This window comes from Varroa destructor, unplaced genomic scaffold (assembly GCF_002443255.2).
Source record: "Varroa destructor unplaced genomic scaffold, Vdes_3.0 BEIS01000001.1, whole genome shotgun sequence".
NCBI lineage: Eukaryota > Metazoa > Arthropoda > Arachnida > Mesostigmata > Varroidae > Varroa > Varroa destructor.
This window is the reverse complement of record NW_019211454.1, coordinates 64,057,788-64,083,809: the sequence shown is the minus strand read 5'-3', so window position 1 is coordinate 64,083,809 and position 26,022 is coordinate 64,057,788. Positions and strand designations below refer to the sequence as shown.

Genomic DNA, 26,022 nt, shown 5'->3' with positions numbered 1-26,022 from the left:
TTGTTCACTCCAGAACTTTGCGAAAAAAAATATTCTTTTTGCAGCTGAAAAAACCCAAATAAATGCTCTATGCTATATGTATACACTGGGCTACAGCTCTGGTTCAGTTTCTTCGATCAGGCCAGGTCGCTGTTATGGGATCAGGACCATATCCCAATGTCTCCGATACCCTTTTGTATTGGAGCATAAGAAAAAGCCCATACCGCATGTTGGCAATTGCTGGTTCGAGACCTAGGCTCTACTGAGTGTTTAGTTTTTATAAAGACTGTAATCAATCCCATTGTGTATTATCTTTCTTAAGAATCTCTCCGCGAAGTCGCGCTAGCCATCGTCTAGCGCGACTTCACGGAGAGCGGGCATATTTTTGCACAGTTAGCAAATGTGGCGCAGAACTGAGTATTATATGAAATCAAAAAACTCTGATTGTAGATAGTTCGATGCCATGTAACAGAAGTTTTACCTTCTTCCTATGCTAAAATTATGTCAACTTACAATCGGCAGCAAAAAATTATATTAGATATTTAGTCGTTTTGCAGAGCTTTCTTTTAGGGTAAAATAGAGACTCGTCTAGTTCATTGAAGGAAGATGACCCTCGGGAGTGTAATTATATTTTGCCCACAGTTGATTTGCTCTGTATCTCGATGGAAAGGAATCACAGTGATCCTCAACTGGCGCGGCATTAAGGTGATGACAACGAATGTTATTGTATCTGAATATATCATATGGCCGACATCACGTTCAGTATACCCTAGAAACTTTCCTGTATATGTGATCCGGACCGTGTTGCAAACCATTTTTCAAATGTTGCCAACCATATTATTGAGGTTTTCCAAGAGTTAAGCTCTATTTGTAAAACAATTCCTATTATATCCTTGGAAAAATAGATTAAATTACTAGACAAGATATAGAAAAAAAGGCTGCGACAGATACACTCAAGACGCAATATGTTCAGGGAGTATTGCGCATCTGCACTATGTTAGTATGTTCAAGTTTTAAAATGTCTCGAAAGAAAGAAAAAGAAAAACCTAATGGTAATTTTTTTTATAACTATATGACCTAATAATCCTATCACACACATTAATTCACAGGAAAGAAACTAACTTCAATTTTTATAAAGGCTAAAGCACTCATTGAGGTTTAAGGCTATATTTAATAATAACTAGTAATAATAATTTTTATTTATTCATATCTATTAGTGTTATATGACTCTTATCTAAAAACTTTGACTGGCCTCTTGGTTGAAACTGAATGTATCTTGTGCATATAGATATAAATATTTTTTAGTCAAATCAGAAGTTACTATGTCAAGATAAAACTTGCTTTATATTAAATTTTCTATACTCTACATTTAGTAGTTTTGTGTTATTGAGGACGTTAGCCCTTCTGTTTCGTTGCTCGGACTATTGCCTTTGTTTTTCCGTCCTCGGGACTACCGTAGCTGAGCAGTTGTCAAAATAACCGTGCTTAAATGCTGGTTTTTACTTTATTTATGCGTGTTAATCTTAGTCGTAGAATCCTTGTCAACATCAGAACCGGTGTTCAAATCATTCCTATAACAGTTTAGTCTTATTATTTATCTCTATATGTTGATACAATGGGCATCTGTTAACCATTTTTTAGTTTTTTTTCTCGCTGACGCTCAGGCTGATGTGGCTCTCTTACACGACACTGCCCTCGTAATTCTTGATGCGTTCTCGAGATTGCTCAAGAACAAACCCGACATCTTTCGTAATAACACGAGACGCGGAGAAATCTACAATCGAGGGCAGCGAGGGGTTGACTGCCAGGGTAACCCCACAGTGCCCTGGGAACACGGAGAAGTCATCGTCGACTATTTACGATCGGTAAGTTACTGCTGAGCCAAGAGTTCAGTGATTAGTCGATCCCCGCTAGTCACTTTCCACCTACCCTAAGCATCATTAGTTTTTACGCTGAATTATGGACACCACTGTATAAAAACGGCAGCTAAAACTAGAGTCCTACGACCTTGCCAAATACTTACTTTCAGAATCAGAGAATATTCTGCTAACAAGTTCTTTTTGTCACTTGCAAAACGGTTTTTTGCGCACTTATTAAACACCATATTGATGGTCAGTAATTACGCTTTATGTACGCTTACACAAACTCCTAAAGGTGTATGGTTTGTTACCGCAATTTTTTTTGTCGTTGCTTTTCCTCTGATGACCACTCTGTGCTCTGTTGCCCACAATCGATCGCAACGTATAAATATATTGTGTAGAATATGATGCAGCATGCTTCGTACTCTTCGACTTAGAGTAGGCCAACAATGATAGTGAATAGCAGTCAGTGCAGAAGCGCGGCCTGAGCTGCAATGCTGATGACGCTACCATCTCCATATACCCTGGGGCACCTCCGTTGAACGGGTTGCGGAGCCAAGAGCGGCATCGGTGACGGCGACGACAACTATCGAACAAAAATTTTACCAAAAAGCTTTTTCTAATACCGCTGAACTGTTCCATCTCACTAGTCCGTAAGCCAGTCCCCTTACATTCTTTGAGAAACAGCGCTCCAATAGCAAAGCATAGCTCCACGGTACGGAACCAAAAAGACGGTCACAGTGTCGAAAAAAGCGAGCCGCTTTTCGAAGCAAGGGTGTCGTAGCAGTGGGCTCTGTAGTACCCTTGTTAGCTGTACAGCTTCGCCGGTTGCCAAAGCGGCTCGAACACGTGTGGAGGGAGGAGGGATGGAGGCTACCGTATTCTATTGCCAGATGTGGCTAGCCAATGGCTGAAGGGCCTATTGGTTGCCGGGGAACATCGCCTTAGACGACGATCGCGTCTCTGCGAGTATGTGAAGCCAAGAAAGGGTGAGCGAGAAAATAGAGCGCATAAGGAAAGAAAACGTCTTCGGCGAAGCTCTCTGTGGTTCTGGATAGCTTTGAAAAAGATCTAGTGTCGTATGTTGTTTTTGCTCCACTATGTTCTGCGCCGGAGTCTTATTGCTTTGAAAGCAAGAGGAAGAGAAAGGAGAATTTTTGTGATTCAGAGACTCTTTTCTCCCACGAAGCAATATAAGGTACGCACGACGTTTTCTGTAGAAAAAAACGAAACTAAGAGAACTTAGGCCTTTTAGACTTTCCGGAGAACAATACTTTGCTTTTGAGGGCAGTAGTTGGTATAGGAGTTCCCAACCCTGCCTGACGAATGGAAACGCGTATTAAAGTAGATAAATCGCAAGTGAGAGCAAAATACTTTACTGTGGGTGAAAAGGAAGTATCAGTCATCCTGTCCAGGCGATGGCCGGGATTCGGGAATCAGTGGTTATAACTTGGTCACGCAAAGACGATGGCAAATTGGTTGGCAGTCGGCCTGTTTCCTAAAACAGGAATGGTTATTCCTTAAAAGGCACAAAGAGGCAAGCAGTAGACAGACAGACGTCTGATTTTCTTGATCCCGTAGAGGACAGCAGACACGCTACAACGCAGAGCTTAATCACATTCTTAAAGGGCCTGGGGAAGGGCTCTCTAGCGACACTATACAGCACGACGACGAACTAACATAGCTCAGCTGACAGGCCGTCTTAAGGCATTCTTTTGTTTTTTTCTTGTACGTGTTGACCACATACAAGAGATCAATGCGCAAGACAGAATCAAGAGCATCGCTTACATTAGCGCCAATGATACTGGGGGGGGGGGGAGAAGAAGCACAGGTATACAAGCAGAATCGGAAAGATCCGCGATGGTGTCCCGATGATAGTCCGAGTAATTGATGGTGGTCGTTGCTAATAAGATATTGTCGACGAACTAGCAAGTGACAATACCAGCAGTACAAAATGATTGAAACTACTTTAGTTTTTTCGTGACCGTTAGCTCCTAACTTCTCCCTGGTATCTTCAGGTCTGTCCGCACCATTTTATCGCGCAAAATAACCTATCACGGCGTCTGACATTGCAGCTGTCTCGCCAAGCCCTTCGGTCTTGTGTAGCTCAGGTGTATAAGCTTGCTTCTGTCTCTGCCGATTGTCTAGCTGGTCCTCCACTGCTTGCTTCCCGTCCTTAGCCTAGCCACCCGCAAAGCTCTTAAGCTTAAGGCTTTTGACGGAGCGCTCCTTGAAGGGCCTATTTCTACAGCTACCACAGCGACTGCTACTGCCGTCTGCCCTGTCAGCATCCATCACCGTCGTAACTGGAAACTTGTTGTTTAAGCGACGAAAATTAAGGAAGCAGATACGGCTGGCAAACCTTAGCAAGCGAACAAGCTCCTCTCTTCTGTGAAATCGCGAACATCAGACGACGGACGGGGTGGGAACGAAAGATATCGACAACTCGAAACGCACAAGCAAGTTAACTTCGCTAAGAAAACCTACGGGCTTCCGTCGATATGGGGGTGGGAATCTTCCTACTAAGTTAACCTCAAGTTCGAGCCCTGCAGTCGAGTACTTCGTTAAACAAAGGGCTCATGGCTGTTCAAGCCCCTTTAAGTGCGACTCGAGAGCAGGCCAACTGTAAGCTGCCACCGTGAAACTGTGTCTCTCATCTCTGTTTTTGACACTCATCAATTCAGAGTCGAAATGAAAACAAACGAGAAGAGACCCAGCAGATTATTCATATTTCGTTTGCTACAAATTTATCCACTCGTGATGAAAGCTAAATTTCCAGTAGAGTTATTTAACGGATCAGTTAGAACGCATGTACGAGGCAAAAATTTATACAATCGACAATTTATATTCAAGACGATGCTGAAAATGGACGCCTTAAGCTGTCCTAAGTTTTGATGCCCTTTGAAAAATTTCAGACGAATATTGTAGGTTTAACGGGAAACATCTCATTTGACGATCGAGGTTACCGTCAAAATTTTTCGATCGACGTCGTTGAGATGACTACTAATAGTGAAATGGTCAAGGTGGCTGAATGGAGCGACCATCAGGGCCTAAAACTGTTCCCGCCAAAGTACAAGCGCGTCCGATTGGATAACGAATTCGAGAACAAGACGTACATTGTCACTAGCATCCTGGTAAGTGTTATTATAACGAAGAGAACTACGAGTCTTGAATCTCCCGGTGCACCCCTTATCTTTTAACTGTTTCTATCGGAAACCCTCATTGAAATAAACAGTAAACCAAAAAATCTTTTTTATTATTGCTACATTAGAACTGTACCAAAATTTGCACTAGTAGGATATTTTGAAACGCCACACCTCTGTTGAGAGGTCAATCATGTCCCGTCGTAGACATCCTTCGCGTTTGTTTTAGAGCGGGAGTATACAATGTGGATCAGCGGGATACGCGTGTGGCATGATATGCCTCTATTTATGAACCTATGATTAATACAATTTCAGGAAGAGCCATATTTGATGGAGAAGCGATCAGAAAACGGGAAGGAGTTAGTCGGCAACGAGCGGTACGAAGGGTACTGCAAAGATTTGGCGGATCTCGTTACAGAACACATGCGGATTGGCTATATTCTCAAGCTGGTCAACGACAGCAAGTATGGTGGCCAGGACAAGAATGCACCTTCCGGCTGGAACGGCATGGTCGGGGAGCTAATTAGAAAGGTAACCAAATGCTGTGAGCTGTGCTGTCATCGCCAGCAGTTCTTTTGCCTGCAGGTACGGTAAACATCGATAATCAGGCCGGCGATACAAATAACTGGGCTGTGCGATAGTGTAGTTCCGCGGTCGCTTGTTAGCTTTAACTGCTTTTCGTTGTCGTAAGTATGACACAGCCTATCCGCGTTTAGGTGACTTTTTCTCTCAGTGCCACAACGGCACTGCGTGCCCCGTAGAGCAATTGCTGCTCAACAGGTTTTCGTTTGTTCGTTCGGACTGTTTTTTGCAGGAGGCTCATCTAGCAATAGCTCCGCTGACGATCACATCTGCACGTGAGCGAGTGATTGACTTCACGAAGCCATTCATGTCCCTAGGCATCAGCATCATGATTAAGAAACCGATGAAAAAGAAGCCGGGCGTGTTCTCGTTCATGAACCCGCTCTCGCAAGAGATTTGGATGTGCATCATTTTTGCCTATGTCGGCGTATCGGTCGTCCTGTTTCTCGTGTCGCGTTTCTCGCCGCATGAGTGGCGTTATGAAGAGACATTTGTCGGACCATCGGTGTCTAACGATTTCTCGCTGTACAACAGTCTTTGGTTCTCTTTAGGGGCCTTCATGCAACAGGGCTGTGATATCTGCCCGAGGTAATTCCCCGAAAGCTATTACGTCCGTTAGGATAAAGAAAAAAAAAGACAGGGGAGAGGAAAAAAACTAAAGAGCACGATAGCGGTCCATAAAGGCAAAAAAGTCCAAACACAAAACTTACCTCTTAAAGTCTGTCTTCATTACAAAATTATTAAGTACGATCCTGTTACCGTTATTGTTCACCGTATTACACAATTTCTGGCGATCGTGCCCTTCTCAGTTTCTTATTTTTGCCGCAAATATGTTATGGATGACAACAAAAGGAGCGAGAGGAACACTAACTTTGACCCCATTGAAATGTCGGTTCACTTACATTTTTCCTTATTTTTTGTGGTTTCGGTCGTGGAGTGATCTGACTCATAGCCTCTCAGTTTTAAGTCTCCCACACTAAAGACATGATATGTTTAAGCATGCAAAGAAAAATATTCTTTTTTCAATTTGCAAGTCAATGAACCTTATAAATGGTAAAAGAGTGGCATTGAAATACCATTTAGTGGGTAATGTCACTATTTTCTCGTTGCGGGCGTTTAATCCATCGCGTCGTCCCAGCTAGTACGAAATTAGACACAAAAGGGCTTTCTATTTCAGTCAGCCCCAAATCAACGGCCCACCACGGACCCCACAAGAGGGCTGTCCACAGTAATAAACAACCCCATTTTACCTCTTCGGTCTCTCGATCGTTCTTATCTTAAAATACAACATGACAATGGAGCTCAGATCGTGTGACGGTTGCAGCCGAAGTAACAGAAAACATGGAAATGCCATTAATACAACAGGTAGCATTACGCACACGTCAGCGTTTCAGCTGGAATTTAATAGCCAGCGCCGATCGGTGTTTTGAACTTCGATAGAAAATGCCACGCGTTTACTATCCTTTACTGTTATCTACTAGTGTGCCTAACGCCCTTCACTCGAATGATGATCTTTTAGGCCATCGCCTTTTACTGCCGCCTAGCTTTCTTTGCGAAATTTGACCTGTGTACGCGTGGAAGGAAGGGTAACGCGATTTATTAGAATCGTAGACGGAGTTGCGCGGGCTAAATGAATGGCGAAGTCCGGCTTTGTCACTTCGATTAAAAATTAAATACCTGTTATCGCTGCCTACACTGCTGGACCTTATCGCTTGGCTGCACGATTGGCGTCCGCTAAATCTACTTGTTGCTAGCAATTTCGCCAGGCGTCTTTCTGTTAAAACGTATTTGATACAGCAAAATTACTGGCGACATTTTTCGATATGGCTGCATGGTGGTAACTATATAATCTCTCTTAGAACTGCCTCTATTATTTCTCACTCTATTCGTGCCCACTTACTTTGCAGCTAATACTCTCATCTTTTTCAAGCGGTCTAACAAGACGAAATCAAACTACGTTATGACGTTACAATCTATCTGGTAGTTTTTATTTCTTTATGTCGAACAGACCTTCTGAACCAGTGTGGGGAGATTTTCGCTAGGCGTTATCGTCCTGTTTCAACTGACCCATTTTTTTAATTTTCAATTTTAATAGTGCATTCATCGCTCTCATGGGCCAGTCGGAACTACTCAGAAAGCCAGCTGCTATAAACTCTAGCTCTAAGCTACCCTTGCGCCTTGTGAAAGCACACATTAAATCACCCAATTTCTAGAGTTTACGGTTGCAAGATGCAAGAGAATAACCTTAACAAACATTAGAATATATCCGTCGGGTTTATATTTGCCAAATGTTGATACATTCGTTAGTTGTTAATTTCGTGTCAATGTTTTTTCTGTGTGTTTGTGCATCTTTGAAGACCAATTCGGCATTTTTCAGATTTGTTTACGATCATTCCAGTCCAATCCAATTTATCATCGAAATAAGGTCGTCCAACTCCAAGCTGCTGCTAACTAGTATGTTCTGGTTTAATCGGCAACAAAAACAGGCTTAATTTTTGTCAAATATCAATCTCTTTTGAAGACGTTCGTTGTTCTCGTCGCTGGTTCTAATATCAGATTCATTATGACATAATATATGATCGCTGCTGCGTGCTAGACGAGTTGTGATTGTAGAGGAGATGGGGCGAAATTAGGCCTACAGTAAAATTAGACATAAGATTATAATCAACAAAACCAAGCACGTTAAGAATTCGAAATAACAGCTCTATTAGCAGTAAGCTTATTTAAACTTACAACTGCAGAGCCAATCTTTTAGTCATAGACTTTAGTTATAGACAGATTCCATTCTAAGCTTGCTTTTGTCCCCTGCTCCCTCAAGTAGTAAAAAAAAAGGTCCTTTGATTTATTCATTTCGTTCTCGTATTTTCTAGCCGTACATAGTCGATTCACAGTTGTATCTGGGTTCGATTTATTTCTGGGTCATTGTTTTCTGCAGTCTTTTGGTTTCTTTTGTGTCGCAGGGGTGGCACACCATTAAACTTTGTTTCCCTTTCTATTTTACTGACATTGCTCGATGTCGGCTGTTCTCGCTGTCGTTCTTTACAAAAACAACGCGACTCTGTGAAAGTTGATCATTTTATGAAATGTCTAAAATCTATTGTACCATTCAATGCTGTGGAAATCGCCCCACACTGTTTCTCTGGCGGGACTCACACACCCGTTACTTGAGGGTTACTAAATTGTTACCAAAGCTGTTTGCCCCGAGACCTAATCTGTGGATGCTCACCAACTTTCCCTATTGCTAATACCTTTTTGTCTACCCACACTGGTACAATAATACCTTCGGCACCCACCTGTTGTAGTTCAGCATAACTGCGCGATAGCGTCAAATGTCCAGTTACGTCGTAATATTAGTCATTGCCACTGAACAATAACCTAAAAATTCTCTAACCTATCGTCTTTTACTTGTTTCCATCATCAACGCATAAACCGCACACAATACAAGCAAATCAGACTAGTCTTCCGTTAAAACAAGGAGAAAAATAATGTTATTAAAAATGACTCCAACCCAATAACACCACTATTGAATGATTTTGTCACATACAATTGAAACACGACTAAACGTTCCCCCAGCGTCAGCCCGGCGTACAGTTCTGTATGTTGCGATCCTATCGGTAGCATACTGTTAACATAAACGTCCGCTGTTCAGTGTTTACGCAACTGCGTAGGCAGAGCACAGGTAAAGAGCCGCTAACAGAATAATTGCACCTAACTCGCAAGTAAACTCGGTTTTAGTCCCCGTTGTTATTATCCTTATGCCTGTATGATCACGAATGCTGTTATATGTGTGCCTGTTATGTGCCTTTGCCTTGGAAATGTACATATTTGGGGGTTGTTCCAGATCGGTGGCGGGCCGAATCGTGGGAGGGGTGTGGTGGTTCTTCACGTTGATCATCATCTCATCATACACTGCCAATCTGGCCGCATTCCTCACAGTGGAACGTATGGTCACGCCCATCAATTCGGCAGACGACCTCGCTAAGCAGACGGAGGTCGAGTATGGAACCCTCGAATCATCTTCCACTCAGGATTTCTTCAGGGTGAGCAGGGTGCACAGAGTATATTACCAGTGGGCCCTTGTTATTCGAGCTGTGTCAGCTCGAAGAAGTGGTTAAGGTAGTCTGTACAGACAGTTAAAGTTACTTATTTTTGATAAGACCTGCTGGCCTGAGAAATGCATAAATTTATTTCCGGAATTGACCAATATAATGGGTAGTATTTGTTGTAAGAGTTTGACGGAACAAGAAAAGTATTTATTTGCAATTTTAATTCTCGATTTATTGTTTTTTTTAAATATGAATAAAAAGAACGTGTTCATTAGTTCTGATGGCCATTTATTCGTTCGGGTAGGCTACCCGCAAAGGATCCCGATAGAGAAAAGTCTAACGGAATAAGCTTAACACTTCACAAGAGAGGATATTCTAATGAATCGCGAATGACTTTTTTTTTTATCTTTTAGTGGTTAGAGAGCCAAACAGGTTAGATGGCATTTTATATTTCTCAGCTGATTTTTTCCGAAATTTTCACGGTTCACCAAAATCGTTTAGCGTTGGGCTAATGGACCTAGTTTACTATACGTTTATAGCTAATATAAAAAGTAAGCCAAACTATTGTAGATTAAGACTTCTAACACAAAAATTACCAATCCTATAGACCATAATTTTCCCTTTTAAATGTACCTCTATAAAACTAATCTAGCAGTTTGCAGCATTTTAGCAGTACATTTTATAGATGATGTTAGTGATGGTCAGTTTGTTATCAAGTGCTTCCTTCCTTAAGTACACCTCAATACTGGCACCAGCGTAGCGCTTCTCGGTATCCGAGAGCCGCTCGGCTCTCTATTTGGTTTGGCGCTCTCTCTTAAATTCCAGTGGCTTCAGTATCGCGTTTTTACCTTTATAGCAATCCCTTTCATTTCGTCTTTTTTACGGGCCACCTGTGCCGTTTGGCCGGACAGCTCCGCGCAGTCGTTGCTCGCTTTTCGTCACCGTGGAAAGCTCAGAAGAGAGTGAATTAAGACAGCAACAGTAACCTCAAAAGAAAGAAATCGTTGAAGAAACGGGCACAATGTTTACCTTGGCGGAGAGATGAACAAGGCGGCGTAAGCAGTGAACGGCAAAACTATCCAAATCTGTTTCGAGAATCACTGGAACACGACGTTTGGCCACTCGCCTGCCCGAACGAGTTCCTCCATCTGGCGGCAGCAGAGCAACGGGCGGACAAAATGAAACAGTAGTAGCCTACTTCGTTGTTTACTGTCTTTTCTTCACTGGCTGGTTTCAATCTCCCTCCTCTATCTTCCATTTTCCCTCGATGCCATTGGGATTCCTGTTTGCTTTCCTGTTCTACCCTTTGCTGCGTAGTATTCTGGCCTTTCCATGTACCCCCTCTCCGGTTATCGTGAATCACTTCTATCTTCATCCCTGCAATGGCAGCAGCCATGCTGTCATTCCTGTCGTGGTTCCGCTTCCAACTTATCGCGCCCGCCATCTCCTCTCACTGCTTTGGAATCTGTTCTCAACCCCGGAGCCACTGTCGAATTGGGATTACCCCGCCGATTCCTTCCATCCTTCCCTACCTACCCCTCCCCCCCCCCGCCCTTTCTTTACATGTATATCTACAGCCTCCTCCTCCTCCTCCTGTTGTTGTTTGCCATCGCCGTCTTCTTTGTCCTTTTTGTTTTTCTGATCTGCCTTTTTTATTGCTAGGTCGTTGATACAGACAGCAGTAGACTCAATGACAGCAGCGGTGAAGTTGTCCTGGTCTCTTCGACCTGTTTCGTCTTTCGTTTATGTTCTCTCCATCATTACTATCTACTGTTGCTGTTGTTGTTATTATTATCGCCGTTGACTCCGCCGCCTCTTCACCGTGTGGTCGCTCCCTGTTTTAGAGTCGGTTTGTCTTTGCGTGGACGTTTTGGACGTTTGCTTTTGCGGATGTATATGTTTATACGATGCGCCTATACGATGTCTTTGGCTGCTGAGTCACTGGGATTGTCATTTATGGATCTACTAGCAGCTTGTGGCCCCACGAAGTCTAGCGAGTCGACCTGGCGACAATGATGAAAAGAACCGATCACCAAGTCCACTCACAGGGGTTCAACACAGGGATCAACGACCAGGGGGAAACAATGGGGGTACCGACAGGCTGACACTAATAGAGACTGAGCTAGTCTATGAGAACATATGTGTATCCGCATACCAGCGTCTGTGGTAAGGGACTCATAAAAAGAGGGCGGGTTGTATGGCAAAAAAAAGTGGGATTGATTCGGGCAAGGCAGTGTGGGGTCTGGGTACCCAGACCAAGGTAAATTGATAGATGAAGCTGGTGAGATGTGTGGGTCAGCTGGTCGCCCTATCTTGTACGCAGTTACTTCCATATCTCAGTATCTCTACTTTGCTTCTACGCTTTCTGCTGCTCCTACTAGTACCACTGTTACTGATGCCCTGAGAGAGCGACCCGTTCCTGTATGAGAACGACGATGCGGCGGCGGTGGCACTAGCGGCCAACGATGGCGGTAGCAATACTGCTCCTCCGCAAAGCACAGCAGATCCATTACCTGTTCACGTTAGTTGAGGCTTAATACGACTAGTTTCGACGTCTCTCCGCCTGTGCTCTCATTGCAGCCATTTGCTTCCCACGCCTTCTGTCTGGTTTCCAACTCCCTTCCACTCTCTGTGTCCGGCTCCTGCGTTCTCTCTACGTTAGCACCACTGGCTTGCCGTTACACACATTCTCTTTAAATGTGCGACCTGAACGCTCGGTTCCCAGTTAAGCATTTGAACGGAAGTCCGATTTATAAAGGGCCGGTGAACAGCAGAGGTAAAGCGGCTAGAGAAAACTGAAATGAAAATTTATAAAAACGAAGATATGGCTCTACTACAGCTGCTCGTCCATCTAGCAGTGCTGGTGGCTAGCATGAGTTAAAAAAAAAAAGGAAAAGAGATAATGAGGGTTTAGGGATCCGACCAAATCGGAAAGTCTGTGGTCCACTTTCAGCTATTTGAGAAAATCAATGTCAGAATATCGTGTCAGTCCCTATGTTCCATCTCATAGTTTTGTCTCAACAATAATTATGATAAACTGTAAGACGATTTGCTCCCACTTTATCATTCACTGTTCAAGACTGAAAGGCATAGATTTGTTTCATCCATGTGTACCTGCCGCAGGCGACAAATACATACGCCATATCTTCGGATATAATTGATCCCGATGGGGTTCCATTTGGTCCCTGTAAGAATTTGTTTACAAATAGAAATTAGGCACAGAAAATATTTTCATTTATTACCTATGTGTGCTCGCATGTGTTTCTATTTTGTAGAAATCAAAGATCAACGTATTCGCCCGCATGTGGGAATTCATGTCTGCCCGGAAGCACGTCTTCACACAAACTTACGAAGAGGGGATCAATCGAGTCCGCCAATCAAAGGGCAAATACGCCTTTCTTATGGAGTCCACAAAGAACGACTACATCAATGAACGCCAACCTTGCGATACCATGAAAGTAGGCCGAAATCTCGACGCAAAAGGATACGGAGTTGCCACCCCACTCGGATCCACGCTCAGGTTAGCGTCAGCATCATGACGTTATTTCAACAGTGGAAAATTGTGAAAGACCTCTAGTCACATGGTGGCTTATAGCTTTTATTTATAGAGTTTGAGATTGATTCACCTGCTAAATTTCTGCTAACAATTAGCATAAGGACAAAGACAAGTAGGTGGTAACAGTGTGTCTTCGTCACTTTCATTTGTGTACGTGGAAATTTTTCCGTACGAAAATGTATATTGGAATTAGGCATCAGCAAACTTTGTTTGATGTCTCTATTGGGGTAACGTTGTCAACTGATTTTGTTGACGGGCCAATCGGTTCTAAACGAGAGTAGTTCATAACAACGAGAAAAGTAAATCACAAGGTTAGCCGCAAAGTGATTTCAAATGTAGACAAATGATTTATGCCTGTCTGAGTGCGGAACCAGCTTACAAAATAAACTTTTTCTAAATTTATAAATTACGACAGGTAGCTTCGGGTTAACGACTGGTAGATATTGTACAATGTCGGTCTTTGAGGAATGCGATGGCTTCATGCTGAAACCTTTAGGTACTTCTGTTGCGTACGGAAAGTGAAGCAACTTATTCATTACTTACAAAACAATTTTAATATATTGGCTGCAACGAATTGGTGTAAATAAAAGTAGACAATTTTCCTCAGAGATATACGTGAACAAACGCTAAACCAAACGTATACTGTTGGTTTTATTCGTGCATTCATAAAACATATAAAAAATGATTTATTATTTTATTATTAATTTTTCTAAGCATAATTTCGACCATTCGTAATAAACACCACTAATCATTCAAGTGAACTAAGTATTTCAAGGTCGACTTGGAGGTCATTAAGGTGCCTACGTCATTTAGGAAGCAATAGAGATTTGAAAGTAATGTTTCATTGTATGGGTGTGCATTATCTAACGTGTCAAGCTTCCTTACATCACCACCGGCTGCGCTTTACCAGTTGCCCTCCCCAGTCTAGAAAACACGCCGGAAGGGTAAGCACATCATTTTGGGGGCGATACGAATTTTTCTGTGATACTACATTCCAAATGATGTTGCGTCTAACTATTCATGTTACAGGGACCGTCTGAATCTGGCTGTACTACAGATGAAGGAAAATGGAGACCTGGCGAGGCTTGAGAATAAGTGGTGGTATGACCGCAGTGAATGCCGGACTACGGATAGCAAGGTTTGTTTGAATGAATACGTGTTCAACGAATGGTCGACCACTAAATATCAACGTACTATAGCGTAAATGATAACCCATGAGACGGTTTTTGTAAACAGCCGATTTTAGTTGCGGCTCAAAGAGTCGAACCGAAAAAATAATGATTCAATATACCTTAGTGAAGTAGTAAGCGCACGAACTAATTATTTCGCTTTGAATCTGCCTATCTTTGTCAACTAAAAGCAACTAATCTGAAGCGTTAGCTCCATCAAGGATAATGTAGTACATTCTACTTACTATACGACAGGTAAATTGTTCATAAAAAATGAACAAGTTATTATTCTAACTATAATCAGAAATCACCTAATACTTTTAGCAAAGTATGTATTGAAGATTTATGTCCAGCATTAAGCTAGTATACAAGTCACGCTTTATGAACGATCCCAAAGGCTCAATTTGACCGCGATTCGAGAACCTCCGCTACTCAAATATTAATCACCTGTGGCCATTGACGACAACATATAAACAAAAAAAAAGGTGGCTTAGCAGGACTTATATACAGAACCGATAAGCCAGCAGATTCATTTTGTATGAACGATCTAGATAATGTGTCATCTCTATAAGCAGGCATTCGAGTACTATTAGATGTGTAAAATAAACAATCAAAACTATCATTGTCTATTTAATTGTGCATACAAACATACCCATGCTAACGCAACGACATGTGGCCCTTTCTAGATTACCTCCAGCTTATGGAGGCGAAGCTTTCTTTGGAAGCTTATGGAGTTTCTTTTTGCACCTGAATTTATAGGGAAATATTTTATCGAACATTTTCATTTAGGAAGGTGTAGCTTCAACGGCCAGTTGCTGTTCGAGTTAATATTTGGACCATTTGTTATATAAATGAACATGGGTCAAGACCAAGTACGATAACATCTCTTGCTGTTGGGTCAGCGACAAGCACGACGCAAAGGCGGCGGGTCCGTTCTTTCGGTCTGCCGATGCTACGGACCATGGCCGGGGCGGGGATATAATGCTTCTCTTTTGAGGATACGTCTACACGATGAACCGTAACCGCCGCAACAAGTCGAATAAAATCATTTTCTCGTGACGCTTGGCCCACGCGCCCTACAAAGCCTTATTATGAGCACGTAGAATACCCACATATGTATCCTTCTGAATGAGTAGAGTATGGTAGCATCGAATAAGATATTGCAGACAAGACCGAACTTACTGCCCCGAGCTAAGGCTTAAAAACGTTTGTATTCACTTTTTTACGTGCTTCTATCGTCTAGATCCTAAAAAATCCATTCGAGCCGGTATTTTTTCTGACCTTGCTCTATCTAGCATGGGTGTACAGAGCGGTCCCTCGTTTCTGCAGCGGTTCCTGGGCGGTCGAATCATTTGCGCTGTGAGCGATCAAAGATTTTTTAAACGTTCCGAAATTTTAACTCGGCTGTTTAAGCTGACAGAAAACAGTGTCACCATTACGATAAGCCTAAAAGCCATTTGGGCTTCGCCGCATAACTCGTGCGGGAGCTGCTCCAACACGAACAGCTATGTGATATAAAACCAAACGATTGCCTCCCTTATTCTGATTAACTGACTATTTTATGTGCAATTAAAATTTTGAGAAGGTTGTCAGGTAGTGCATTAAAGACTTTTTACAATTTGTTATCAATTCTTCTTAAACCAAACGACACAAGTTCTCTGGAAACAATGAAAATGATTGCCGCCTCGATCGCAAACGTTCAGTGATTTAAACAATGGACAATTAGACGCAACGTCCCCATTATGGCACCGTGGCAGCGTGTTTGCCTAGTAAATTTAAGAGCACATAGGTGAGCTTCAGAATTGAAACGAAGCATAGACACAGTTCGTTCCGCACTTCAAGCCAGTGCCTGAAACAATATTTAACGGTAGAACTGGATGTTAAATTCGGGACCTTTGTGTATGACACTGCTAGCAGTGTTAAAGCATTATCGGTACTGATGCGGGCTTCTCCTGTAATCTTTTACCCCATCTGTGGTTAAAGGAGTCAGCCCAGAATGAGCTGACCCTGAGCAACGTGGCCGGTTGCTTCTATATCCTGATCGGCGGACTCGTCCTTGCGATGATCGTCGCCCTAGTGGAGTTCTGCTACAAGGCACGCATGGAAGCCGCCCGTTCTAAGGTGAGAAGAAAATCGCAGTCAATCGATAGCTTTGATTCATCGATGACACTAGTAGTTCGTTCCCCAATCTCTTACCGTATTTTTTTGTTTGAATTTATTCGCAATGAAAAGTAACAACCTCTATTTGATTTGTTTGTATAGAGTTGTTCGTTCGAAATCGAAGATAGATTTGAACGCACTTAATGATATCTTAGCTTTCGTACAAAAAAGGCTAAGTAGATATAAGTCTGCCAGATCTGAAAAAACACTTGTGCTGGCCTCGATTCCTATAAGTTAGCCAACAGACCGGATCAACTGCCTATTTGGCGCATTTTGTTATTATACAGATGACGTGAGATACATTAAAGGCTCATCATAGACTTTAGTCAGAACATATTGATAAATTTCAATCATAAATTCTATCTCAATACCTTTGATCCTGATTGGCGACCGTTAAACTGTTTTCTCTGAGCTGAGATTAAATTTTTTGATTAACTCGTTCGAATTAGCCCATGCGGAATAACAGTTGCGCTATCTCCAGGCTACTAACGAATCGATCAATTAGACCGGTAGGAATGTATATGGTATGGGTGGATGTGTATATGCGTGATTGTGCCGTTGTTACGCCGACAATTCTCGTAGAACCAGGGACTCGTCGTACCTTAATCATCCACAACGCAAATTAAATATTTTACGGCGTCTTGATACGGTAAACATTTGTATTTGCACCGGAAATACATGCTAGAATAGGACTCTTCGACCCAAGGAAAATTTCCCGTTCTCCTAAGTGGTTTTTAGTCGTTTATTCTGTAAGCAGACAACTCTAACATTCTTGTTTGCTGGATCATTACACCGCATCTCGTTCAGGACTATATTCTGAGCCTATTTTTGTGTGAGCATAATGGGTCGTTGCAAAACGGTAATTGGCAGTATATCACCGTTTGGGAGATCTGATAGCTATCCCCTCACACAAATTCGCCTATTTAGCCACTGTAGATATACATATATAAAAGTGTTCCCCATATTAGGATGGTGTATATAAGAACTTTATTGATATAATCAATAATTTGATTAATGTTGTACTTTGAGTCGAATTCAATTAGTTGTATGTCTGTCTGCTATTGTAGCATTTTTATCATGCAATTAACCCTTCCTATATTCTAACTATGCACGTACACAACGTACATTTTCACGTTTTACGTGTTACTTAGTCGATTTTTATGGTTGGTTGTCGGTGTATTAGTACAAAAAAGCCATATTAGTATTTTGTTTCCGATATTAAATCCACCCTCTGCTTGACCCGAAACGAAGGCAGTGACATGTCGTTACCACGAGAACCTGGGGTCCGGCACAACTTTATAATGCAAAGGTACAAACCACTACGACTAATCTCTACGGACATTTCTAAATTGGACAAAGGGCACCAGAAAGGACGAAACCGGAGCTAAGAAATCTAACGAAGCTCACTCTTTCTATTTGCTCTATGCTAATGATAATAATAATTGAGACAGCTTCTCTATTGTACTATGTGAATGCGTGCATTTTAGATGACGATGTACGAGGCAATGCGGGCGAAGGTGCGCATGTCGATCACGGGCACGCAGAACGACCGCCCCCTTATCGGAGGAAGGGTACGCGAGGGATCCTATTAAAACATCGAAAACATACTTAACTCTAATGGAACAACATTTTTTTTCATCTAACCGATACAAAGAGTTATAATGACAGTATAATAGCGCTAAAACAAATGATCATTAAAAATGACAGACTGTAAAAAACTGACTCGCAATATCTACAATACGAAACATCTAGCATTATAATATGTCTTAACAACATACAACAGTTCATCGATACATGAAAAGGTAATTTTATTACATGCACCGATAATATCTATACAGTAAATGATTTAACGAAGCAAGCATTAGAAAACAGACAAAAAATAATATCGGTGAAAAATGCCCGCGATAGTAATTTTCATTCTCCAATTAATAAAGTATAGACAATAAAATAAATAAATAAAAACCAATCAAGCTATCCAAAACCCCGGCAAAACATTGCGGCCTTTCTGCTCTATATACCAACCACGTATGCTATTTTATTGCTGCACTTTTCTTTCTGCTGACCAGGAAAGAATTCCTTCTTTTAGATGCCCACCAACGTACTATATATATATATATATATATAGTTATGTGTTTATAACGTATACATATGTCATGACACATATAACTAACCAAAGTCCATATAGTTAGATAATGATTATTATGTTTAATCACATAATTATCATAATATTAGTACGAGCTCGTGGAATACAATCGTGACCAAAGGTATAGAGATGACGGGTTGTGGGCAGTATCATTTTTGCCTCTTTCGCATCTAGCCCACAAAATGCAAGCCGAATAAACTATGAAACGATAGAAATGATTAGAGGTCTACTATAGTCTATTATAATGATTAGACAAGCATGCGATGCACACCAGTTGCTCCCAGTTTAACAAACAGTCACAGCTCCCTCTATTGTTCTATTTTTGCCATGCGATGGCAATGCTCGGTATCCACCATAGCGACAACCACGTCACAGGCACAGGACGGATCTAAAGATGTGCTCCTCATAAACTGGAAAACATCTTCGCTCACCGCAACGCACCAATACTTCGATCCTCTTACACACATATGTCGACATCTTCCAAATGCATTTCTAAAATTAACACGAATCAGTGTTTAGGTTATCGTCCATCAATATGCCTAACGTTCAAGCTAAATGCGTCATACAACTCGATACTATCATCAGTTCAGTTGGTACAACGATAAGCGCCGAGACACTTTGATTTACGTCTGCTATCGTTGCTACTGTTGTCTGCTTCATTCGTATTGTTCCGCTCGACTGCCGAACATCTCAATTATTAACTAATGACACAAGCGCCACCAATAACGTCAACAACAACAGTGACACAACAGCAGCAGCAGCAGCAGCAGCGACAGCAGCGACAGCTGAAGTCAACAATAACGACGATACGATCGTTGCCTTATGTTACCGTGCTTCTATCGGGAACCACTGGAATCATCTGCTGCGATCAAACGGTGCAGTGCAATCTAACGTAATAATGTGGAAGCTTGCCATTGTTTTTTCCATTAGCGCTACTGACGTATCTTGTTGCCAGTATCGTAGTTTTTCACCGTATCGCACAAGCGAAATCACTCGTTTACGTTGTGTGTCCACCGTATCTGTATGTGCTTCAAGAAATGTGCGAGTCACACCAACTATTGTAACTAGCATAAGCAGTAGGTCAGCATCGCCGAGAACTCGGCATCGTTTATGAGTAGCGTCCTAATAACAGCAAAAGGCAGATGTGACAGTTGGCTATTGAACTACTCCGTGGTGGATAGAAAATGGCAACTCATCCGATCGATCAATATGTTGTTGGTGTTTCTCTTGCAAGACACAGGAAGCGCGATCCACTCGACATATACGCGCATGAGAAACGGACAAACGTTCACATTAACATATAGAGTTAGTGAGACCGATTCTATGCTTTTTCAGTCCTGCAACAAAACGAATAAGATTTAATCGACATCTCCTTTTGGGAACCATTTGTCGTATTTAGAAGCTTGAGTTTTAACTCGCTCAGCTAATCATTTTCATGTTTAGTCAACATGACAGCGAATCAACAAATTTAAAAATCTAAAACACTTTAAATATCGGGTGCAAATATAGCAGGTAATGATTATTCCGTTAGCGGAGTGGAGGATAAGTGGAGTGTCGCACGGAGTCGGTGGGTTACATAGAATTATCAGCTGGAACCCAATAAGCTTGTAGCGTTCAGAATTATGACCAGTTTAATTCAGTGCACTTTTGAATTCGTATCGAGAGGATAACAGTCCATCCAGTTGCTACGTACTCTCAGGATTACCTATTAGAGAGAATCCTGGATAGCTCCGAGATCAGAGAAAATTCGAAGACTGTGACCTCAATTAAAGAAAATTGATTCTCATCTTAGGCAGGCTTTTTTGTCCTTCAAAGCAGGCCGTCATCCGAACGAACACTACACATTTTCTATAACTACATCACAAAGAAGGCATGCATTGACGACGTTCTAGGCTGTTTTACTTATACTAACATGTCAACCATTAGCCTGCATCCTGCCTTCTACCTTTTAAATTTACAACTATTCGAATCACCGAGATCAATTAATTCAATAGGCTGTCGCGCCAGAAGTGTGACAAACGTGGCCGACATAAACCTGCAGACAGTCTTTGCTAAATTTAGAAAACCATTTGATTTACGTTATTTTTTTTACACTTATAGAAAATATGGCACCACAAACTGTTCACCTTGTCGATAGCTTCTTTCGGCAAATAGCGGTATTTATTTGGCGTTTCGAGAAAGATGGATTGGACGCCCTCTAGCACAGATATTGGCTACTTTTCACACAGCACAAGATCATGCATGCAACGATATTTTATAAATAGACCCTATTTATGGCTATTAGTTACCTATATTTTTATATATGCATGCTTAATGTTTATAAATCGATTAGACTGTTAAACAGCTAACAGATAACGCTAAGTATGTTTACAGTTCTGCAAACAGCTCTCATGCTTGTTGCCAAAGGTTCGCTCTCACTCTCTCCCTATATAGGGAGAGAGAGAGAGATCTTATATATATCTACTGTTCGTTAGTTGGTAGACCTCCAGTAATTGCGAATTTAGTCAGTCCAACACGCATGCTTGGCACGGTACAACGTTTCTTTTAATTACTATGATCGTCACTAAATTGTAACGTGCAGAAGTGCTTAAGATTGCACTAATCTCAAGTCTTGCTTATTTCGCTGTTTTCATATGCTTGCGCTTTCTCGACACTGCTCGGGTTGGTGCGATCGAACGGCAACGGCATCATGATCCAATCGACTATCGAAATCGTTTACCGTCGACGTCGTTTCGCCATGATCGTCTCTGACTTCGACGACGTTGTCCGACGGCTATATTGTGAAACATGATGTTACCAAACGATAACTGGTTCTCCAACCTTACTGACTGATTGACACTCAACGACGACGACGATGATGATCATGATCTCTTCTTATTCGTGATGCTCTACCATCCGTAGGCCCCTGTCCTTCCGGGCAGTTACTCGCCGCCCCCGCCACCTCTGCATCATCCCGGTCTACTGCCCCCGCTCGACGGTGACCGACTCTCAGTTAATACCCACACACAGGTCTGACGTCCGTGGGTACGTGGTTATGTCAAATGCTCCATCCTAATGATAAACTAACTGCTGTGGAAACGAGCATCCGAAAACGAACCAGCAGCAATAGCAGCAAAGAACAGTACCAATGAAAACATGCGGAGAACATTCAATTATCGTATGAAGACGGTAGGGGGCAACAACTACCACATATAGCGCGAACGAAGGGAATACCGGACCTTCCGGATGTTCCTGATAATTGCTATCTGCTTACGGAGTTGTCGCGTACCTTAAATTGACCAAGACCCTGAGTGACAAATCATTTCAAATAGATTTACTTTGACATAGCTTTGCCTAATAGTAAATTAGCGATAAACACTGCCAGATACAGGTTGTCTACCTAAGCTAAACGACTAACCCAAACCTGACAGATGAACTATCAGGAGTGATTCAGTGAAGCTCTGATTAAACAACTCGCAAAAACTAGAAGCTAATCTGCCATCACCTCAACCAACGTCTTTCTGTTAGTAGAGGATTATATCTCAGGCGTACGATGCTAGCCCTACCGTATCCACTGCTACTACTTCAGTTTTTACTCGTGACACGACTAGTTCTTCCCCTCTGCTCTCTTCCGCTGTTTGCAAAAAGAGAGGGTTTTTAAGCCGGGAGATGTATTAGTGGCTGAACGAACCTGACTACCACAGCAGCCATTGCGTGTAAAGCACATGATAAAGCTTAAAGCGAACGGCGGCAAATCAGTTGCTTCATACCACGCATATATAAGGACGGCGAAAAAGGACACCCAAAGCGATGGAACAAAGGCTGTAAACTTTTATTGGACGAGCGTTACTGTCAGTCAGAAACAGCACCAAACTTACAGGACGCGTGAAACAAAGATGTCTATATATGTGAGAAGTGTTGACGCAAATGAACTCAATCTTGAGAATGTATCCGTGCTAAGCTTGGGGAAATCTGAATCATACGAGAGCCAAGTGCATTCATCGATCTTGTTTTCCATTTAGACCTTCTCTGGAAAGCCGACGTCGACGAAATGTTCTTTTAACGTTGTAGTTTGGTCAGCTAGGGTGCATTTAGTTGTACAGTGTAGTCAGAAAAAGACAAAGATAAAGTCCGTACGAGAGCTAAACAAGTGAACGACGTATCCCGTGATAAAAATAATGCTGGTTCACGTATAGACGACTAACTAACTGGCCCTTGGCAACACATTTATTACATAAAAAATTATCACTAGTGCGGGCACACAAACATACAGACGTGACAGTTGTCACTGAAAAAAGACAATTGTTAGTCACAAAGGATTTACTGATATTATTAAAAAAAAAAGATGAACATTTTCTGTTAGTCTTAAACATCAGGAAACAATCCATGATCGATCACCAATATCAGGAACTGTGCGCGGCAAACGACAAAATCAATGACAGTTCAGATAGAATGAACAGTTTGTTATTTTTCTACCTTGAAGTGAAAGATTATTGGACATTTTGAAGATATCAAGACCGTTCGCTTCACTGTAGAGAAGAAATTAACTGGAATAATTGAGAGATTGATCTGACACGGCTATTTTAGCTTGTTTGTATATGCTTCATATTTATGCAGGCCGATATCAGAATTCATGACGGGTCTATTGCTGTTTGTATAGATAGAACGCCGCGTGAATGTTACGTTCTATGTCATTGTTTTGCAATACTTTCATGGATATCGCTACTGTTGACGTTGCTAAGAAATCTGAACTGAAAATTGACAAGGTCAGTCAGTAAGTTGGACGGACGCAATTTATAACAAACGTTAACTAATAACTTTTTATTTCTATAAATTTTGTCACCACCAAAATGCGAAGAACATCGTACGTGTGGATTTGTACAAATTTAGAGATGTTATGGCGCTAACTACAATTAGGCGATATTTAGAACGAAATCAAATGTCTCCTCTTGTGTTAACATAAGAATACTTAATTCTAACGCCCAAGGTCACCTGTAACATTGTTACATTATTCTACGGTTGCTTTGCTCCTCAATCAAAGCATCAATCGATACAGGGCGTTGAGTGTGAACGGCACCCTGCTGGATTTTGATTTAAGTAAGAACACTGCGGAGTTGATGATGGGATACGGCACCATTAATATTTTCAATGCCGTCATTGTTTGAATTAAGTAGCATTTCTGACGTAGTTTTTCACGTATAAACAATTGTTATTGTAAACTGCCGAAAACATTGATGCTTAGCATTCACCGTAAACAGGCAGAGCTAGATATAGACAGAGCCTCAAAATGTGTCACCATAATTTCGTCTACAAATAACAGATATAGTCAATATTCTTCTTTACGTATTCATGCAGTTGTCACGTCGACAAAACACAAATATGCAAGCACACGGGCGACAGACTCGCAGTACTTTTCACAATACATATACAGAGACGTATATATTTCTCAATGCGTGTCGGGGGTGGCTTGAACCGGAAGGAATAAAGGCAGTACGCAAACAGCAGCCCAAAGTGAATCAGGCAAATCATGAAAAAGGTAGCGACTCACTCTGAAACGAATTAGGAGAGTGATAACAGAAAGGAAGGTATGCTGTAAAGGGGGAACACGTCAACGGCTCTACCGCTAATCAGAGCTCGAAGAATTTTTTATACACCACCTTCCTTGCCCTATGGTGAAGTAGGATTACTGATATAGTAACTACTGTCCCCATAATGTCGAACCGAATCGGTCGCAACGAGTGTAAACAAGGCAATGACGTATAAATCTTCAGTTCTATTTTTAAGGGTAGAAATATAGGGATCAGAGTTGGAGGGGACGAGAGGAAATGAGTCAACGTGCTAGGCTGAAAGAGACAAAAATCCATCTATCGATTTTCGGACACACATATTTAGGGTACGGGGCTAAGGGAACCAGGGCGGGGGACAACATAGTGTGCTGAGCATGACACAAGGGTTCAGCGCCACCGCCGACAGCAGGGACTCTGCGCTTTCCGAACGTATATCTTGAATAGCCCGCGTCGGAAAATGCCCCCGCAGGCCAAACAGACAATGGCCCCGGTAACGGCGTCCGCACGGAGGAAACGTCACGTTTCCGCGTTGTTGTACATAAAGAACTCCTCTTGTTGAATAAAATAAATCTGCTAAAAATAGTAATGATAATAACGGCATGTATGTATATGTGTAGACCGATAATGGGCGTGGTAACGATAGCACACTGATGAAGACAAAGCACTCCTGTCCAGTCGGTCGCCTCTGGTCATAATTTCTGGCTATTATAATAACTAGCAAAATAAGAAAAAAATAATGAAACGTGTTGCTGGAGTCCAACGCGCCTGTAACGCTTGCGAAGAGTGTTCAACTCGAGAGGACCAATCCCACAACACAAACGACGCAGCAATCTTCCCAATAAACATATGCCATTATGAATACGTACGGCACACGGTAGAATAAAGACATCGATAGACGGTGGGCGATTTCTTTTAATCTATACAATGATACTAACAATATTAATAGGAATAATTATGATGACTATTGTTAATTAGTTTTCTATTTTAACTAGTTGCTTAGTCAAACCCATATTTGACACTTATGCCAATAATGGTTCAAACAATTGGGGCTGAATATTAAGTTGTAGCTTAGCTGCGTGCTCTGCACGACCCAGTTTCTAGGTAACCTCTCGTTTTTAATTGTATATTAGGGCCTATTAAAAGGTTAGAACGGATTCCACTCCCAGAGGCGACGCAAATACTATTAGGCCGCATTTTTATCACATACATTTTCGCATCTATTCGATCTCGGACAAACTTGAAACAAACATTAGAGCACAATTGACTTCTGTCAGTCTTTGTACTGGATAGGACTGGTGCATGTCAGCCTGTTTAGGAAGTTGGCCATTTTGATTCACCTAAAAAACTAGCAATTGGCGAATATCCTATGAAGAAGAGCTTGATAAGACAGTAGAACAAGACTATTTTTCTCTACTAAGGGGCCTTAACTTATGAACTCAATTATTTGATCAACAAGAGTCCATACCGCTACTGTCATCCCCTATGTTTATTACTGGTAATCGAGAATTATTATTATTATCATCAATTTGTATATTAGAATTATTATGTTTGTTATTATTTCAGGTAATGCTACATTCTTAAGCTAACGATAATAGGAGGGTACGTTACTTTATAAACAATTTTTCTACAATAGCAAAATGATAACAATTACCGATATTTTGTTAGCGCGCCGCGGAGAGTTATAATATAGATAAACAAGTCTGATTTACAGGGACAAAAGAAAGTAAAGAAACGTTCGAACGCCCTAGAACGGTTAGAGAGAACACGATTACGACAAAGTTTAAATTAAAACCTTTAATAAAAGATAAACTATTTAATAAAAAAAAAATAGAGCTGTAT

At 41.7% G+C, this 26,022-nt stretch overlaps 1 protein-coding gene and 1 long non-coding RNA gene across 8 annotated transcripts in view; one reads left to right on the top strand and one right to left on the bottom strand.

Moving 5' to 3' along the window:
* The window catches only part of LOC111246056 (glutamate receptor 1-like), a 77,871-nt gene extending 52,787 nt beyond the window's left edge, over window positions 1-25,084 (top strand). For 3 of the 6 annotated variants that reach the window (XM_086984609.1, XM_022795266.2, XM_022795267.2), the window contains 10 exons: window positions 1,644-1,844; window positions 4,754-4,972; window positions 5,297-5,512; window positions 5,796-6,151; window positions 9,405-9,603; window positions 12,885-13,129; window positions 14,195-14,303; window positions 16,318-16,455; window positions 17,982-18,065; window positions 21,539-25,084. In XM_086984609.1, the coding sequence (XP_086840735.1) occupies window positions 1,644-1,844; window positions 4,754-4,972; window positions 5,297-5,512; window positions 5,796-6,151; window positions 9,405-9,603; window positions 12,885-13,129; window positions 14,195-14,303; window positions 16,318-16,455; window positions 17,982-18,065; window positions 21,539-21,652 (1,881 nt within the window). In that variant the 3' untranslated portion in view covers window positions 21,653-25,084. Of the gene's footprint in view, window positions 1-1,643; window positions 1,845-4,753; window positions 4,973-5,296; window positions 5,513-5,795; window positions 6,152-9,404; window positions 9,604-12,884; window positions 13,130-14,194; window positions 14,304-16,317; window positions 16,456-17,981; window positions 19,513-21,538 lie in introns of all 6 variants that reach the window. The other 3 variants (XR_015324493.1, XR_015324495.1, XM_022795269.2) reach the window with 3 other exon arrangements.
* On the bottom strand, window positions 17,219-20,969 carry LOC147758965 (uncharacterized). Of its 2 annotated transcripts, none has more exons than XR_015324498.1 (3): window positions 20,343-20,969; window positions 18,909-19,974; window positions 17,219-18,079 (listed from the first exon to the last, which is right to left on the bottom strand). It is a non-coding gene; the product is annotated as an uncharacterized LOC147758965 (long non-coding RNA). The 2 variants fall into 2 exon arrangements; XR_015324504.1 differs by having other exon boundaries at window positions 20,764-20,969.
* Window positions 25,085-26,022: the final 938 nt, after the last annotated feature.